The following is a 16831-nucleotide window of genomic DNA, read 5'->3' as shown; positions in this document are numbered from 1 at the left end:
GGAGATGAAACAGAATCAGAAGAAGAAGAACCGGAACCTTAAAGAGGATTTTGGCCCAGGGTGGATTTACATGCTTTAGGTGCCATGCGTAGTCTATCCAAGAGAGAGACAGAGAGACAGAGACAGAGACAGAGACAGAGAGAAAGAGAAAAACACATCACAAACCAAAAGTAGAGAAATGAAAGAATATGTATGCATGAAATATGCATAAACATGTGAAGTGCAAAATTTAAAATTTCATCATGGGTAAAACCCAATCCAAACCTACCAGCAGACATTCCAAAAATCAAAGACACATCTAAATGCATGAAACATTGTTAAAATGCAATGAGAATGCAATGCATGAGCAAATAATATCAAATAAAAAACACCCAACCCAATAATTTCACAAAAAGAAAAAACTCAAAAACCTCAAAAGTTTTAAAAACCCCCAAAACCTAGGTCTAAAATACATGAATGCATGAAAAATAAGGGTTTTAGAAAGCTTACCAAGTGATTTGATCTTGATATAGGCCGAAAATGCAATGGGTAGAGAGATTTGAGTGTGAAAAATGTGTTTGGAGGGAGAGAAAGAGGTTTTCTATCGAGAGAGAGAAGTGAGAAATGAATCTGATTTGTGCTCAGACCTTAAATAGAAATCGCAGCTCAATGGATCGAGATATCTGTCGAGCACTAAATCTCGACAAAAATGAATCCATCATGGTGCTGTCGAGGATCTGTTGACGGCAAAAACACCTCAATGGATCGAGAAACTGTTAAGATCTATCAAACAAATAGAAAGTTGCTTGATGGATCGAAGAAGCTGTCGGGCATCTATTGAGAAGAAACCCAGAAACCTCAATGGATCGAGAATGTATTAAGATCTGTCGAGACAAGAAGAAAAGGGGGCTCGATAAAAGAAGATCTGTCGAAGATCTGTCAAGAAGGTATCGAACTTGAAGAAAAGGAGTTTTTCAAGGAGGGAAAAACACAAAAAGATGTATGCAACAAAAAATCAACTCAAACATAGATCCAATCAACATATTAAGCTCTCAAAACATCTCTCAACATATATGCAAAGCATTCAGATCCAAAAACACACACACACACACACACACACACACACACACACTAAGCAAGTCTAACCAATTCTATATTTCAAAAACAAGTTAAGACAGTTTATTGAGCATATATTAACACATGTATTCCTTGTGATGGCCAAATCACATTGTACCTGCACATGCATTAAAAGTAGCAAAGAATTTATGTGTTGTGAGTGAAAAACATAACAAGAGTGCATAGGTGTCTCATATTATGATAATTTGAGATATGAGAAAATCAAATACACTCTTACACAATCATAATTGCTTGATGTAGACTATCACCTTGAAGGTACATCCTATAACTCCCATATCTCCTAGAAACACACGCTTGCAACCATATTTAAAAGCATTTTGATTCTTTTTTCTTTTGATTTTCTTTGCATATTTTTCTTTTTCTTTTTAAGCATAGCATGCATGGGTATATAAGGGAGAGAAAAGAAATACCCAATTATGTAAGCCAAAACATCACAATTTTGCTATGCCGAAGCACACAAATGTTATTACATGATTTGCGGGGCTTTAGTGGTGAGATGATTATCTATGCCTTTCTCTTAGGATTTTTTAGTCATTCCCATCAAAAAGAGTGATATGAGTGATAAGTATAAGAGATTACGAGTCACAAAGTTCGCTTGCTTAGTTATGCACTGTGATGCTCATCTATGTTACAAGAGATACAAAGATTAGAAAACTTTGCTTCAATGGCCATCCAAGGTACACAAGTACCAATATACACAAACACATTGTTTTTGTATTTTTCTGATTTTTCAAAAAAAAAATTTTATGAAAAACAAATAAAAACAAAAACTGAAAAGCATACAAACAAAAACATAAAGAAATACACTAAGCATAAAACTAGACTGACTCAAAAACAGGAAAGAAAAACAAACAGGTAATGCATAACCATAAGGCGAGAAAGAGAAAAAAAAATGACTAAATCACTTTGAGTCTTTTTCCTTCCACACCTTGGAAGAACCTTTCCTTTGCGAGAACCTTTGATTCGAAGGTGAAGGAAAAGAATTGAAACCATTCAAGTTCGAAAAGAACATTAGGGCCTTGAAAAGATCTCTAAGAGGGGACAGAGAGGATGGAAACTGATTCTAGTTTCTGGACAAGAGCATACTATTGCTTTGTTAAGTGGCTAACCACTTGTAGCAATTTGGACGAGTATGCCCTAAAGCTCTATGGTGATGACAGAAATGCGGTTTTTTTGGTTGAGACTTCTTATTTTTAGCCTTGTTGTCTTTCTTAGCCATAGGGTTTCTAGTCTTTTTCTTCTCTATCTTAGGGGGTGCTCCTATAATAGATTTTCTCTTGTCTATGTTCTCACTAGCTATATCAGTTTTAGATTCATTTTTCTCATAATTAACATTGTTAGTAGGTGAGGCAAAAACATTTCTACTATAAGAGGCAATATGAGAAGAGTTAGAAAGTTCATACCCCAAGCCGGTTCCGTCAGAAGCTGATTTCTAAAGGTTCAGCATTTTGTCCAGCTTTGCACTAGAAGTCCTCTCCAATTGAGCTCGAACTTGGAACAATTCTACTTCAAGCTTCTTAGTTCTTTTAGCTAAGAAATTGTTCTCAAAATGCAGTGCTCCAATAACTTGGTTGGCTTTATCAACCTTTGTAGAGAGCTCAACTCGTTCCAGCTCCACTCCACTAAGCTTCATAATGGACAACCTATACAATTTCTCATGTTTTTCAGACACTTTGTATAACTTTGCATAGGCTGTATAAATTTCATCTTGATCATCCATCTTCTCGAACTTGGATTCCACCAAGTCCTCTTCTTCATCCACTTCTTCTATGATCCCTTAAGTAGGACCCACTATGATAGTGAAAGCATTCAAGATTCCCTCGTCATCATTGTCATCTGACTCAGTATCAAGTTCGGTGTCACTCAAGATAGCAGCAAAAGCCATGCTTTTCCCAGTCGACTTGAGATATGTTAGACATTCTTGTTTCATGTGTCCAAAACCTTGACATCTGAAGCACTTTGGTCCAAAGGGAATGGTGTATTGATCACCATCCTTAGCATCCTTCTTCTCCTTGTCTTGACTTTTAAATTGAGAAGAACTGGATTGCTTACGATCCTTGTTAAAGCCTTTCACATTGGCATTCTTCATGAACTTTTTGAATTTCCTTGTGATGTAGGACTTTATATTAGAATCTCCATCATCTGAAGACTCATTTGCCTCATTACTCTTGACCTTTAGTGCCATGCTCTTACCTTTGCTTCCCTTCCCAAGTCTAGTCAAACCCAATTCATAGGTTTGCAAGTTGCCAATTAGCTCCGTCAAAAGATAGAGTTAATGTCCTTGGATTCTTCAATTGCTATAATCTTGGCATAAAATCTCTCAGAGAGAAATCTAAGCACCTTTCTCACAACCTTGGGTTTGGGAATAGTTTCCCTAAAATTAAAGGTTGAGTTAACTATGTCCTTGATTTTGTGATAGAACTCATCAAACGACTCATCCTCCTCCATCTTTATCTACTTAAAACTAATAGTGAGCCTTTAGAGCTTTGAATTCTTAACAATCTTAGTCCCTTCATAAGTTGTCTAAAGGATAGTCCATGCTTCCTACACACTATCAGTAGAAGGATATCTTCTTGAATTCCTCATTGGTGACCGCATTGAAAAAGGTATTCAATGCCCTGCTGTTGAAGTTTGCCGCTTTAATCTTTGCATCATCCCATTCAACCGGCACTTCCTTTGGCTTAATCCAACCAATCTCCACAACTTGCCATACCTTTTCATCTAAAGACTGTAAGAAAACTCTCATGCGTAATTTCCAACAGGCATAATTAGTGCTATCAAATAAATTAGGTATAATAAGATATTGTCCCCTATCCATGACAAACAGGGGTCAATGGATCACATAGCAAAATTAACCATAATCCGAATGTGCCCACTTTGATAACACTTGATAGGCCAAAAATGTATTGACCCATTTGGAAAATTAATTAAGTCAATTTAACATGCAATAGCGTGGTAGCACAAACAAATCACGAATGAGGAAAACCTCCAAGGCAAAACCCCACCGGATGAATTTAAGGTCACTACTCCGGAGAATCCACTATTATTAGTTACAAGCAGTTACAAGTAAAAGGAATCCCAGTACCTAACCAACCTACAATTGAACCCTTACCCTAATACCCAATTAGACTTATATTGTAGCGGCAATCTCTCCTTTTAATGCATGAATCCTAGTACGTGACTAACCAATGATGCACAGATCTCAGTACGTGACTAACACACCAACTTGAAGAAGATGTTGGCTGCAAAGTTCTTCATTTCATCAACATGAAGATCAAGCTCCTTGGTCACAAAACCCTTGGCGCAAAGACGTAGTAACTTCTACAAAGAGCATGATGAACTAGAGTAATTTCTGTCTCCGGTCACAATATACATGCAAAAAAAGTGTAATAACCTTGAGACGGCCCCTAAAATAATCCTTATATATGTCTAAGGTTATGAAAAAAGAAACCTTACAAAAATACTCAAGGATATGCGTAAAATCAGATCTAAAAATTATAATTTCATAATTCTTGACAGATACAGCTTGTGTCGAGTTTCAACATTAAATCTCGATAGATGGGTTTCAATCGAGACATCTGTCAAGCTTTAATGAATGGAACTTTTTCACTTGCTTCTTGGTTAGACCTGCATGACTTCAATACTAAATTTGAACATTTGTTTCTTGAAGTACTAAACACATCCTAGATTTACCCAATTACAAGTAAAATGCGTTTTGTCAAAGGATTAGCCAATTACATCAAATATGTCCCTAACAATTATGAAAAGGAAAGGGAAGCCTTTTATACTTTGCAGGGGACAAATCTCACAATCTTTATTAAAAGTACAAATTGTTTTAAGAAGTACATTCACTAAAAAAAGAAAGTTTAGCATCAAAGGGATGACCTAGCCTAAAATGCCATGTAGAAGAGCAGGATATAGTAGCATTATTGATTACATGAGATTAAGATATTATTGAAAATAGATTGGAAAACCGAATTGAAAATGGATTGAAAGGATGATCTAGAAACCTTGGAGTTGATTGGAAAGGTACAAGTATCTGAGGGGCTATGTAGCAACAAACACAACCCATCATAAACTTCACTCACACCAATCGTCCTCCTATAAATGAGGTCCAGTATAAAGCAAAAATTGGACAAGAAAATGAGACTACAAGAACAAGATTTTGTAAGCTGACTGACTGATAAAAGATTAAAAGAAAAGAGGAAACACAATGAACATTGGAAAGAGTTAAGGTGGCTGAATAGGAAATAGAACCTATGTGGCAAAAGTAGCTAATTGAAGATTTGAATGAGACTTGATCACATTGCTAGCATATGGACTTCTTTATTTCCCATATTAAATTGGGCAGCAATTTGCATTTGATTTCCCAGCATAGTCAAGAATTGCTGACATTGCTCTTGAATAAAAGGAAATTGAGCAACAATATTGGATTGATGATTGAACCTTCTCTGCAAAATCATCTTGAAAGTCTTTCCTTAAGGCTTGAACCCGGGTGGAAAACCATGCAACTTGAAACACTTCTCCATGATATGACCATGTTTTCCATAATGAGTGCAAATAGGCCTATCTTTGCCTCTTGAATTCTTTCCTCAAGAAAAACCAGAACTTCTGAAGTAATTGAAACCAGAAAAATCAGAATTGGGATTAGGACCAGTGGAATTGCAACCTTTCACAACTGGAGCAGTAGACTCAATGTGAACATTAGTGTTATTTCCAACATTTCTCTATCTTTCTTCTTGAATCAGCAAGGAGTAGACTTTGTTAATGGATGGTAGTGGACCCATTAGCAAAATCTGTCCTTTAATTTGAGAATACAAATCATTAAGGCCCATCATGAATTGCATCACTGAATCTTGAAAATGAAGATTTTCAATCTTTTGAGAAATATTGCAAGTACATTTTCTAGAAGAACAAGTTAGAGTAGGCCTAAAATTCTAAAGTTGATCCCAACAGACTTTCAATTGAGTAAAATAAGTGGTAATTGAAGAATCACCTTGATTGATTAATGCAATGTCCTTTTGTAGTTGAAAAACCCTAGGTCCATTGCCTTGAGAATGTGTATCTCTAAGATCATTCCAAATTTCCAATGTTGTGTCTCTATAAGCAATGTTCATTCTAATTTGAGGTGAGACTACCTTCATCAACCAAGAACCCACCATGTTGTCACAACGAATCCAAGCATCAATTGCTGCTAGAGTTTTCACCAATGGAGAGGAAAGAGTAATGATGCCATTGACAAAACCAAACTTATTCTTGGCAATCAAAGCCTTTTTCATTGATCGAGCCCAAGCATGGTAATTCTCACCAATCAAGGCCTCAGATATAAGCATAGCTCCAGGACTTTCAGCATGATGAAGAAACAAAGGATTTAAGATGTCCTCTATCAATGCTGGATCTTTCTTAGAGAAGGAAGGAGGTGTCAAAGCCATTGAAGGAGCTTCAAAGCCTTTAGGAAAACCCTAGAAATTTGGGAGAAATTAGAGCAATCTAGGCTCTGATACCATGTGAAATTTGTTATGAGTAAATTCTCATTAACTTGAATAATGATACACTGATGTTGTAGTTTATATACAACAGAGAAGCTAACTAACTAACTTAACGACTATAACAGATTTCTAACAAACAAGAAGACTACAACTAATCACACATGTGCATATTACATGCCCATTACTAGACTAGACTAAACTACATACAATTTAAGCAACACTATTAACAGAAACAATACTGCATGTTGTTTAGCCTGGTCTTTCTTCATTCTCTATATCTTTGCGCACTTCTAATTCTGATCTGGCTTCCTTATCCTTCAGCCTTGATTCGTGATACAATAGTTAGTTCATTTTGTTGTGTAACAACACCACCAATTAGCAGCGACTTCATATGCTCCTCTAAACTTGGAAGGCGATGATTGTCATCGTAATTGTACATCAAAGGAACCATCCTTGCAGCATTGAGAGAAACATTCTTAAAAGATGTAGGGAATGGATATGAATAGAGGCATTCCTTGTTGAGGCACTTCCATTCGTCTGAAATCATAGATATTATATGTTCTCTTGTGTCTTTGATTGAAGAGCCACAATGTTCTTTCATGTAGCACTTTAAATAAGATCCATCACGCCCATCTTGATTCTCATCCTGTAGTTAAAACCAGGCTTATTTCAGTGACTAGGAAGAGAAAGATGCAAACATTAATTAAAAGCCAATTTCTGGCACCCTGGATCGACTAGTGCTGTACTAGTGACATTGTTTCGTAACTTGCAGAGCTTGTGAGTTTTTATTTTTATTTTTTTTATTTTAATTACAATAAAGGTATGGGGATTTGAATTCTATTTTTCCTTCTAAAAATTTAGCCAATACCACTCAACTATAGAATCATGACAAGTTATAATTGATCTTACATCACTTTGTATAAAGTTCATTTCAGCTGAAACAATATTTAAAACTTTATTAATAATAAGTGTAACTGGGCTAGGTTTGTATGGATCCAGTGAGGATCCAATGGACTTAATGGACTAAAACCAAAACCTAACGTGATATTATTGACCAACTAAGTCCACCAAGACCAAAACAAATACAAATTTGCCTTCAAACTGGTCTTAAGAAAAATTTATCTATTTCTCTTCACTATGTGGTGATGGATTACATGACTTGTATAAAAAGTTATGTGACTTACTTAAATAATACACATAGATTGTTGTTACAGATAGATGGTTGTTGCACATATTTCGGACAAGATTCACCCAAAGAGAAAAACTTTGTGCTTTGTGTTACCATTCAAACTGTTTTGGAAGAAAAATTTCCCCCTTACTATGTGACTATTGATAAGATCATACTATTGCGCTAGCCAACAGTATGTGGTTCTTTGCATTAATTGCTGTGCCATAGCACTACCTGGAAGCTTCAGGTAATGATTGGCAAATGTAGGTCCAAATGTCTAATACTGCTAGCCAGCCTAAAAAGCTATAATGATACTAGCCACTCATACTGTCATACATACACTCACTATCCTGGAGCAACAGAAACTTTGTTATTTCCTCTTCTATACACCCAGATCCCAGACAAATTATTGCAAAAAGTAACCTGCCAACCATGAAGTGGAGCAGCATGCCATAAACTTTAAGGACATCAATGGAGTATTCTTTGTCTTAAATTAAACACGTCCTCTTTGAATAAAGGAAAGCCATCTATCTATAGCCACTCTTCTCTCCTTTATGTCACGGGCCCCCAGTAAAAGAAATGAATAGTTTTCTTTTCCATTTCGTTCACAATAAGCTATAGTTTTGCTCTGCAAAATTTGATAATAGCAGCGAAACAAACTAATCTTATAATTTTGTGTTTCACAAAATAACTTCGGTCCATAGCTTTAATCCTATAATTTTGTGTTTCACAAAATAACTTCGGTCCATAGCTTTCTCTCTCATTTCTCTGTCCATAGAATTTTCTCTGTAATTTTTATTGGCAACTAACCACTTAAGACGATAAATGTTATGAATAGCACGCGACTTCCCTTATCAAGGCGTGGATCGATCCACGTTGTAGCTTAGGGCTGCCCCCAAAATTTTGGATGACCCTAAAAAGTCTTAATTAGCTAAACCTGTGACCCTTGAAAATACATCTTACCCGGCAAAGAAAGTTATTTGATAAAAAAAAATCCACGTTGTTATTTTATTTACATATACAAAAAGTTACACACATATATATAAAATGTTTTGAAACTTTAATATTTTTTTTTAATATAATTATACTTTTACTAACTTTCAACCAGTTTTATTTCACTCTACAAGTACAAATGTTTGTAGGATATGAGAGCAAGAATCAGAGTTCAAGTCTATTTTCATACACATATACATTTAGATTAAATTAGAGTAAAATTTTTATCTTGTATAAAAAAATATTTTGTACCCTACACACTTAGTTATTTTTATAGGTAATTTAACTTTATTCCATTTTTAATATATATCATTTATTCCTATCTAAAATATATATATATATATATATATATATATATATATATATATATATATATATATATATATATCATTTATACGGGTTTTCATTTCATTTCATCTTTTATGAAATTATTTGTCAAGTTCAATTGTCCCATCAATGTACTATTACTATACTATTAGACTTATTATGTGTATATAGTCAAAGGTTTTGTCCTATTACTGTACCATTGTAGCATTAGACCTGTTATGTGTATATAGTAAAACGTCTTGTCTTCATAATTATGAAATGGATCATTTATATTTTATTCTTATCAAGAACAATAATATAATATAAACATTTGGTCTTGGAAAATGTTTGACGCAAACTTAATACGTAAGCATTACAGAGATTATTTATACGTAGTTTTAGGGTGGATTTGGATAGGAAAGTTGGTATTTATGTTTCACGTTTTTATCTTTTTTTTTTTTTTTTTTTTTCCTAGGGCACAAATTTCAACAGGAGACATGATATACTGTTTATTATTGTGCGTGAACAGTAACTGCACAGTGGTGCACTGTTCATGTACTTTTCAGTTTTTATTTAATAAAAAATAGGACCCGCAACACTATTCACATGTTTAAAAATTATTTTGCTATAGTGTTTTTAGTTTTCAGTTTTCAATTTTCAGCTGTATCCAAACGGACTCTTAGTCATATAACTTTTCAAAATCGTATAACTTGTTTAAATAATACAAATGAATAGCATTATAATTCACCCTTAATGGGTTGGAAAAGATGATTCTAAATCTGTTTGAAGTCAACTTTTTTCCTTTAATCTTCACCATGCATGGGATTGGTAATAACTAAGTAAACATAAGCTAGACCATCTCCATCCGAGAATGTCTCATGGAAATGATTGTCATTGTGTTTTTTATGTGTATTATTTCATCTGAAAAATTTTAATAATGATCTTTAAGTTAATTAGTTTAACTTTATAGGAAGCATTTACTTGGAATAAAGTTTCTCTCCAAACTAGTTTGAAGAGAAACCCTACAAACTTTTCATATATCTTTATATTGAGTGTATATTTTAAAAATCTAACCATTAGATTTCATGTTCTTATCATATACTTCATATTTACAAAATTTCAAGAAGATCGAAAATCAACTACTATGCCATTAAATAAATGTTAAAATTTCAACATTTTGTGATCTAAAATTGTGTATAAAAAATAAGTTTATTAATTTAATAATAAATAACATCTGATTTGAATGAAATTTTATTTGCATGTTAAAAACATAAGAAACATGAAATTTAACCGTTAGATTTTCAAAATTTACACGTAAAAAAAAGATATATGAAAAGTTTGCAGAGTTTCCCATTAAACTAATTTAAAGAGAAACTTTGTTCATATGCTTGCTAAAGTTGTTTTGAAAATATTAAGCTTATCTGGTAGTCCTAGGTTTTAGCAAATAGCTGAGTCCCAATTGATTGCTTGTTCCATTATCAGTTTCTATTTCTTAGGACTAAGAACAATGTAGTGCCATAGACTCATAGTGGTGCTAAAGATCTCTATTTTATAATTTTGTTCCTTGGTCAAGCGTGTAAAAGAAGGCAAGTACAGTTCCTTCAAGTCTGTGCTCTTAACTAAAAACTCCGACACTTGTTTTGTTATGATGCTGGATTCTGTCGAAGTAGTCTAAGTTTTCTTTTCTTTCTTGTATTTAACCCACCTAAAAGGTCACAATCTGGAATGAAAATCTCTTTGTTAAAAAAGGAAAAGGTTCATCACTAAATTATATGTTACCTTGGCACTTCCCAAGTCATCCCAAAGACGAAGAATTTTCGCAGTAGAAGATATAATGCCCGGAACATCATCTAGAAGATCTACAGTTTCATTGGTTATGCCTTGACCCAAGAAAAAGAAAGTATGAACAAGCACCATATGCACTCCTGTGCTGATAATGGCATTCTTCAAGTACTCTTCTCTCTTTGGATAGATCCCATGAGCCAACCATTGTGCTTCTAATAAGAATGCGTTGCACAATCTCGCCCACTGTAAATATTAATATAAATTCTCAAACACATAGCTCATTAAACTTTCCTAAATCCATACTCAAACTAAATTCATGCTAGGTTCAGTGTTACATTATCTTATACCGTTTTTTTAAGGCTTTCCATGGGGTTCCATCCATGCTTTTTGTAGACCTTGTTGCAGATTTCATTGGTAATGTCATAAAGAGCCTTGAAGCATATCTTCATGTAGTCTGGTAGTTGCTCAGCAGCATCAAGTTCCCATCTGCATGCAATTTTATTTTTATTTTTCAAATAAATATGGGAGTGTCAAAAATTTTACTGCATTAATTTTACATAATAATGCATGCACTTATCACAAAATACTAATTAAGACATTTATTTTTCTTATTATATGTTATGTTGAAGCAACATCAATCATATTTGTTATTATGTCAATTTGTAATTTTTTAGTAATAAAAGTCGTTATAGTTTCAACATTTTTCTAGCTTATATTATTCCACTGCTGATCCATACCTATTGACAACTTCTGTGAAGTGTTTAAGTTCATCGTGGGTTCCACGAACATCAAATATGTCATCTATTATGTAGAGTAGTGCCAAGGGTTTTGTGAGCTCAACCCTTTGCTCCGACAAGATTGGATCTGGGAGGCATGCCATGGGCCACATGTACCATTTAAGTGGCTGGTCTCTAGCAAATTTCAACTCATTGGCCAAGCCTAGGTCTTTCCACCATCTAAAACAAACAAAGAGATTTAAGTAAATCGTTAATAATATACCATAAAATGCAAAATAAATCCTCAACATCATTGCTCAACTTACTTCAAAATTTGATGAATTTCCTTTTGGTGTATTTCATGAACCATGTGGGAATCTATTAGAGCTAGTTCTTGCACAACATTGATCCATTCATTTGTCCCTTGAATGTTAGTTTGAATGTTTTTAGTCGTGAACCTTGCCAGGCTCTTGTGACGAGGATTCTTCAGTGTATCCGTGATACTAATGGTTTGTTGATGATCAAGACGGGTCGCCCATTCGGTAAGATATTGGCGACTAAACTCTCCAGCTTCATCGAGTATATCTTCTCCTTCAATACTTAACTGAGAAGCTTCATATAAGCCCTTCAATCCCTTTATATCTCCGACTAGACTTGATTTGAACTTCCTCTCCTTGTCCTTGAAGTTGTTAAACAACGCTGTGCAAGTGTATATACAATATTCATTTAGCGAGTATATAGCTTTGTCCTAAAAGCATATAGTAATGGATTACAAATAGGAACAAAATTGTTTTCCCCTTAGTTTTAGCTTTTGTATCCTTATTACTTCGAATAATTAGTGGTGGGATTAGGCTTTAAGTTGGGATAACAAAGATTAAAGGTCCGTTTGGATATAGCTGAAAACTGAAAACTGAAAACACTGTAGCAAAATAATTTTTAAATGGGTGAATAGTGACGCGGGTCCCATTTTTAATTTTAAAAAATCTGAAAAGTACATGAACAGTGCATTACTGTGCAGTTACTGTTCACGCACAGTGGTGCACAGTGCACCTGTCCCCTGTTGGAAGATGTGCGCAGGAAAAAAAAAAAAAAAAAAAAAAAGTCAAAAACGCAAATGCCAGACGCAGCCACCCTATCCAAACTCAGCCTAAAAGACAAAGTTGAAAATTACTGTTGAAAAAAAGGTCATAGCTAGCTAGTAAGAAATTAAATTATTTAATTGTCATATAAAATATAACAGTTATAAAATCAATTTATTTTTCATGCATAGTGTCTAGTAAAAGATATTAAATATATGTGTGTGTATATATATATATATATATTCATCAGTAGATCTGTCTAAAAGAATAATCCAAATATTTTTATAAAAAATATTCAAGAATGATAATTTAATTAATTACTTAAGAATAATAAATAAGAAAATCATTGTACAAGTATAAAAGTTTGAAAATGTGTCGATAAATATACAAGAAGCTCTATACGTGACTTAGTTTTTTCTTATTTCTTTTTTAATGTACGTATAGTGTTTAGTATACTTCTTCTGTCATAACTTTTAGTTTCAAATTATTGAAATTTTATGGATTGTAGGAAACTATAAAAGGATGTTATAGTATTGCAAAAGGAATTTATAAAAAGAAATAAAAATAATAAAAATAAAAAATTAGAAAAAAAGATGATAGAACAATATTGCAAAAGTGTAAAACGTCTGTTGAATTTTTAATGGTGTCTTTTTTAAAAAAAGATTATAAAAAGGTTAGATCCCACAACATATATATCATAAATCATGTACAATAAAATAAAAGTCAAGTCTTATAAGTCATGGTTCTGCCAAATGATTATTTTCTCTTGGTAACAAGTAGCTACACTCTCAATAATTATTAAAATAATTTATATCATTAATTGTAATGATAGTTTAATTTAGTTAAAACTATAGTACTTAATTTTTCAAGAAATTAAAAATTCTATTCCAACTAAAATTATATTACAAAAAATTCAAGATATTTATAATAAAATTTCACAATTAGTAATCAATCATAATTTTGTATTTTGATGTAATAAAACTTGCAAAATGCATATTGTAGGTGAATGAAGTGGCATACAGTTTTGACAATATTTCTAAAATATTTTCTTACATAAAATTTTCAAGTGGCTTTTAGTTAAAGGTGTAATCCGTTAGGTTCGGTTGGGCCATCGTATTGGACAAATTCCCCCATTAAGCCTAATTAACCAGGGGAGTAGGAGAGGGTAGGGGTGTTTAAGTAAAATCATTTATTGTACCTAATAAACTATGTCCTTTTACGTACTCATATTTATGTAAGAGAAGTATGTAGCCCACTAAATACACTACAATAAATTTTCGATATTTGGGCCATTGGCTATTGGATCTTTGTGAGAATCAAAATCCCAAACCCCTCCCTCACCCTTGATGATGGCTTTATAGCCATGAGCAATGCTAGACATGGTAAAACGGGTCAAAATTTTTTGACCCGACTTGAAAAATACTTGATCCAAACCCGATTTTTTTTACCCGAAACAAAAACCAGTTGACCCGTGACCCGATCCGAGTTTTTTGCAGGTCAACTTGACCTGACCCGCGAACCGACCTAAACCCGAATCACTTTTTTAAAACTTTTTTTTTTTTGGTAAAAAAAAAGTAAAATTAAGACAATAGTAGTTTAATTGTTTATAGTGAGCTTTAAGGAAACAATTGATACATTTACATATGCAAATTAATTGAAAGATAAAAAGTTGAGCATTTTGTAATGCGTAAAGATTTTTAAATATCAAATAACAAAGTACATGTCAAGATAATATGGTTATAGTAAAATTAAAATATAGATTTAAAATTGTAAACATGTGTGAAAAATATTTACAAGTGTAAAAATGGTAAAGCAAAAGTATCAAATTAGCATAAATTATGAATGCTTAGACTTATTTTTTAACAATTTATATCCAAAATAAACGGCTTTTCAAAATAAATTATGATATTTCCTAGAGTGTGTGTTGCTTAACAATGATATGATATTCATAAAAGAGATCATGTATAAATAAGTAAACAATCAAATTTTAATGTATATCTCAAATTAAAATAGAATGCCAACCACAATTGATAATAGATTATGATATTCTTATCTATTTTTATTCTTTATCAAATGAGTTATCCAATAAGTCATTTGGAATTTTGTTTTATATTTTGGAATGTTGATATTGTGTAGAAATAAAACATGTGTATTTATTTTACTTATGTTTGTGTTATTTTGTTTTAGATAGCAATGTTAGGATTTGTATAATTTTAAAATTATTGAATAAGTATTAATAAGTTTAACTGAATTCATTCTTGATATAAGTGGTGAAGTCAAAATAATGATTTTACATCAAATAATTTGTTACATAACTTTCTAAATGACAAATACATTTTTTTTTTTTTAATTCTTATGAAAAATACGGGTCAACCCAACCTAACCTGACCGGACTCGCAACCCAATTGACTCAAACCCAGTTTTAACCCACTTAAGATGACCCATTTTTGACCCGTGACCCGCTTGACTAGCAACCCGACCCGACCGGACCCGCCCTGCCCCTTTTTCTATGTCTAAGCAATGCCATTGGCTTTATATATAAATTATAGAAAAGAAAATGCCAACCTGAAGAAACGTAGTAACCATCTTGTCTCAATAATCGAAAGCGTAGAGCAGTTTCGTAAGGTTGATTGTTGATATCATTATAACCACAAGCACTAGATATCATATTTTGCCTCCGTAGAACTGTTTTAATCTCTTCTTGGAAGTGGTAGTCAATGCCAAGGCGTTGAATCGCATCAATCATATATAAACCTTCCAATGGATCTTCTCCAGCTTTGCTCAGCACGTGCTTAACTTCTTTCAACTTTCGTGCATGTTGGCTGTGAATTTTATCCTGGAAGGGAGGTGAGAAATCTGTTAAGAACTAAAACTTAAAATAAAATAAAATATCAGGCACAATGAGAACCAGAAACAAAAAAAAAAGTGTGTAACTAAATGCCAATTGACATCTTTAATGTATTCAATTAAATCATAATAGTGTATTATATTCATATACAAACTATATAGTGCTTCGAGTAGATAGAAGCTAACGTGAGCAAAGTCAAGGTTTAAATTTAAGACTTATTCATCATGGTTTTTGAGTAAAGTTTATATATAGTATACTTTTGCATAAGAATTTTGAATGCATTTTCTCTCATTTGTGTGTGTATTTTTTTTTTTTTAAATCAAGACCAACTACTTTGATAACATTATAAGTTTTTGGGTAAATAATAATTTATCAATGAAAATTCATTTTTATATTACTTTTTTTTTTGGGTGGGGGGGGGGGGGGGGAGGGGTGGGGGGAGAGGGGGGACTAAATAAAGTTATTTTGTTAAAGGTTAATTGTATCATCTCTAGCATAAAGTTTAAGAAAGATTATCATATTTTTACCTTTTTTTGTTAAGAATGGAAGATATTAAAATATTACAAGGTGAGAAAACAAAAGCTCAATGAGAACAAGGGGTAGTGATGAAAATTTTGCATAGTGACCCCATGGCTCCTGATCGCAACCTAACAGAAGTGGTTTTATCATATACAAAATAGACTCCGTGGGCTGAATAAAAATCCATTATCCCACTCTGAGTTTTTCAATTTATATTTTACTAACTAAAGTCTATCATATGTATCATTTCTTACCCTTATAAAGTAATTAAAGATTAAAATGAAAAATAAAAAATTCAAACACATAGTATACAACACTTGGTAGAACATTAAGTGAAACTCCTAAGAAAAGGGATAAATAATTTTTACTCTCAAGGAAATAGTGATTAGTTTAGCGACTATAACAATGGAAAGATTAACTAATAAGAGGGTTTCATGGAGCATTCTTTCAAAACATGTGAATCTCATAAGTGTGTGAGGCTCATCAAATATGCAGACACTTCATAAGATGGTTTTAACAAATACTTTTTCAAGGTAGTCACGCTTTAAGAAATGACACATAATCTTACAGCATCATGTTTGCTTCCGTAGTTGTAATGTTTTAAAGGGAGAGACAATGTGTGATCATGGGCGGTGCTCAATTTGTGAGCAGTAGGCAAAGAATTCTGGTTGAAGTGGTCTGAATTGGTAGCTTGTGGAATCCTCTTAGGAGCAATTGGAGGATTGTAGGAAGCAAAGAGGGGCTTCATAGACAAAGGCATAGAGAATGAGTATCACAGGTAAAGTAAATGGGAGAGAGGAGTAGGAGGGAAA

At 33.1% G+C, this 16831-nt stretch overlaps 1 protein-coding gene across 1 annotated transcript; it reads right to left on the bottom strand.

Annotated features, from left to right (window-relative positions):
- Positions 1–6637: 6637 nt before the first annotated feature.
- On the bottom strand, positions 6638–16831 carry LOC142634367 ((3S,6E)-nerolidol synthase 1-like). The gene is made up of 7 exons (XM_075808661.1): positions 16588–16831; positions 15218–15488; positions 11900–12272; positions 11595–11813; positions 11205–11343; positions 10852–11100; positions 6638–7251 (listed from the first exon to the last, which is right to left on the bottom strand). Exons 1-7 carry the CDS (start codon positions 16777–16779, stop codon positions 6916–6918), a joined length of 1779 nt encoding a protein of 592 aa, XP_075664776.1. The 5' UTR covers positions 16780–16831; the 3' UTR covers positions 6638–6915.

The sequence above is a fragment of the Castanea sativa genome, chromosome 5 (genome assembly GCF_040712315.1).
Source record: "Castanea sativa cultivar Marrone di Chiusa Pesio chromosome 5, ASM4071231v1".
Lineage (NCBI taxonomy): Eukaryota > Viridiplantae > Streptophyta > Magnoliopsida > Fagales > Fagaceae > Castanea > Castanea sativa.
Note: the sequence above shows the minus strand (reverse complement) of the source record. Positions and strands in the feature narration are given on the sequence as shown.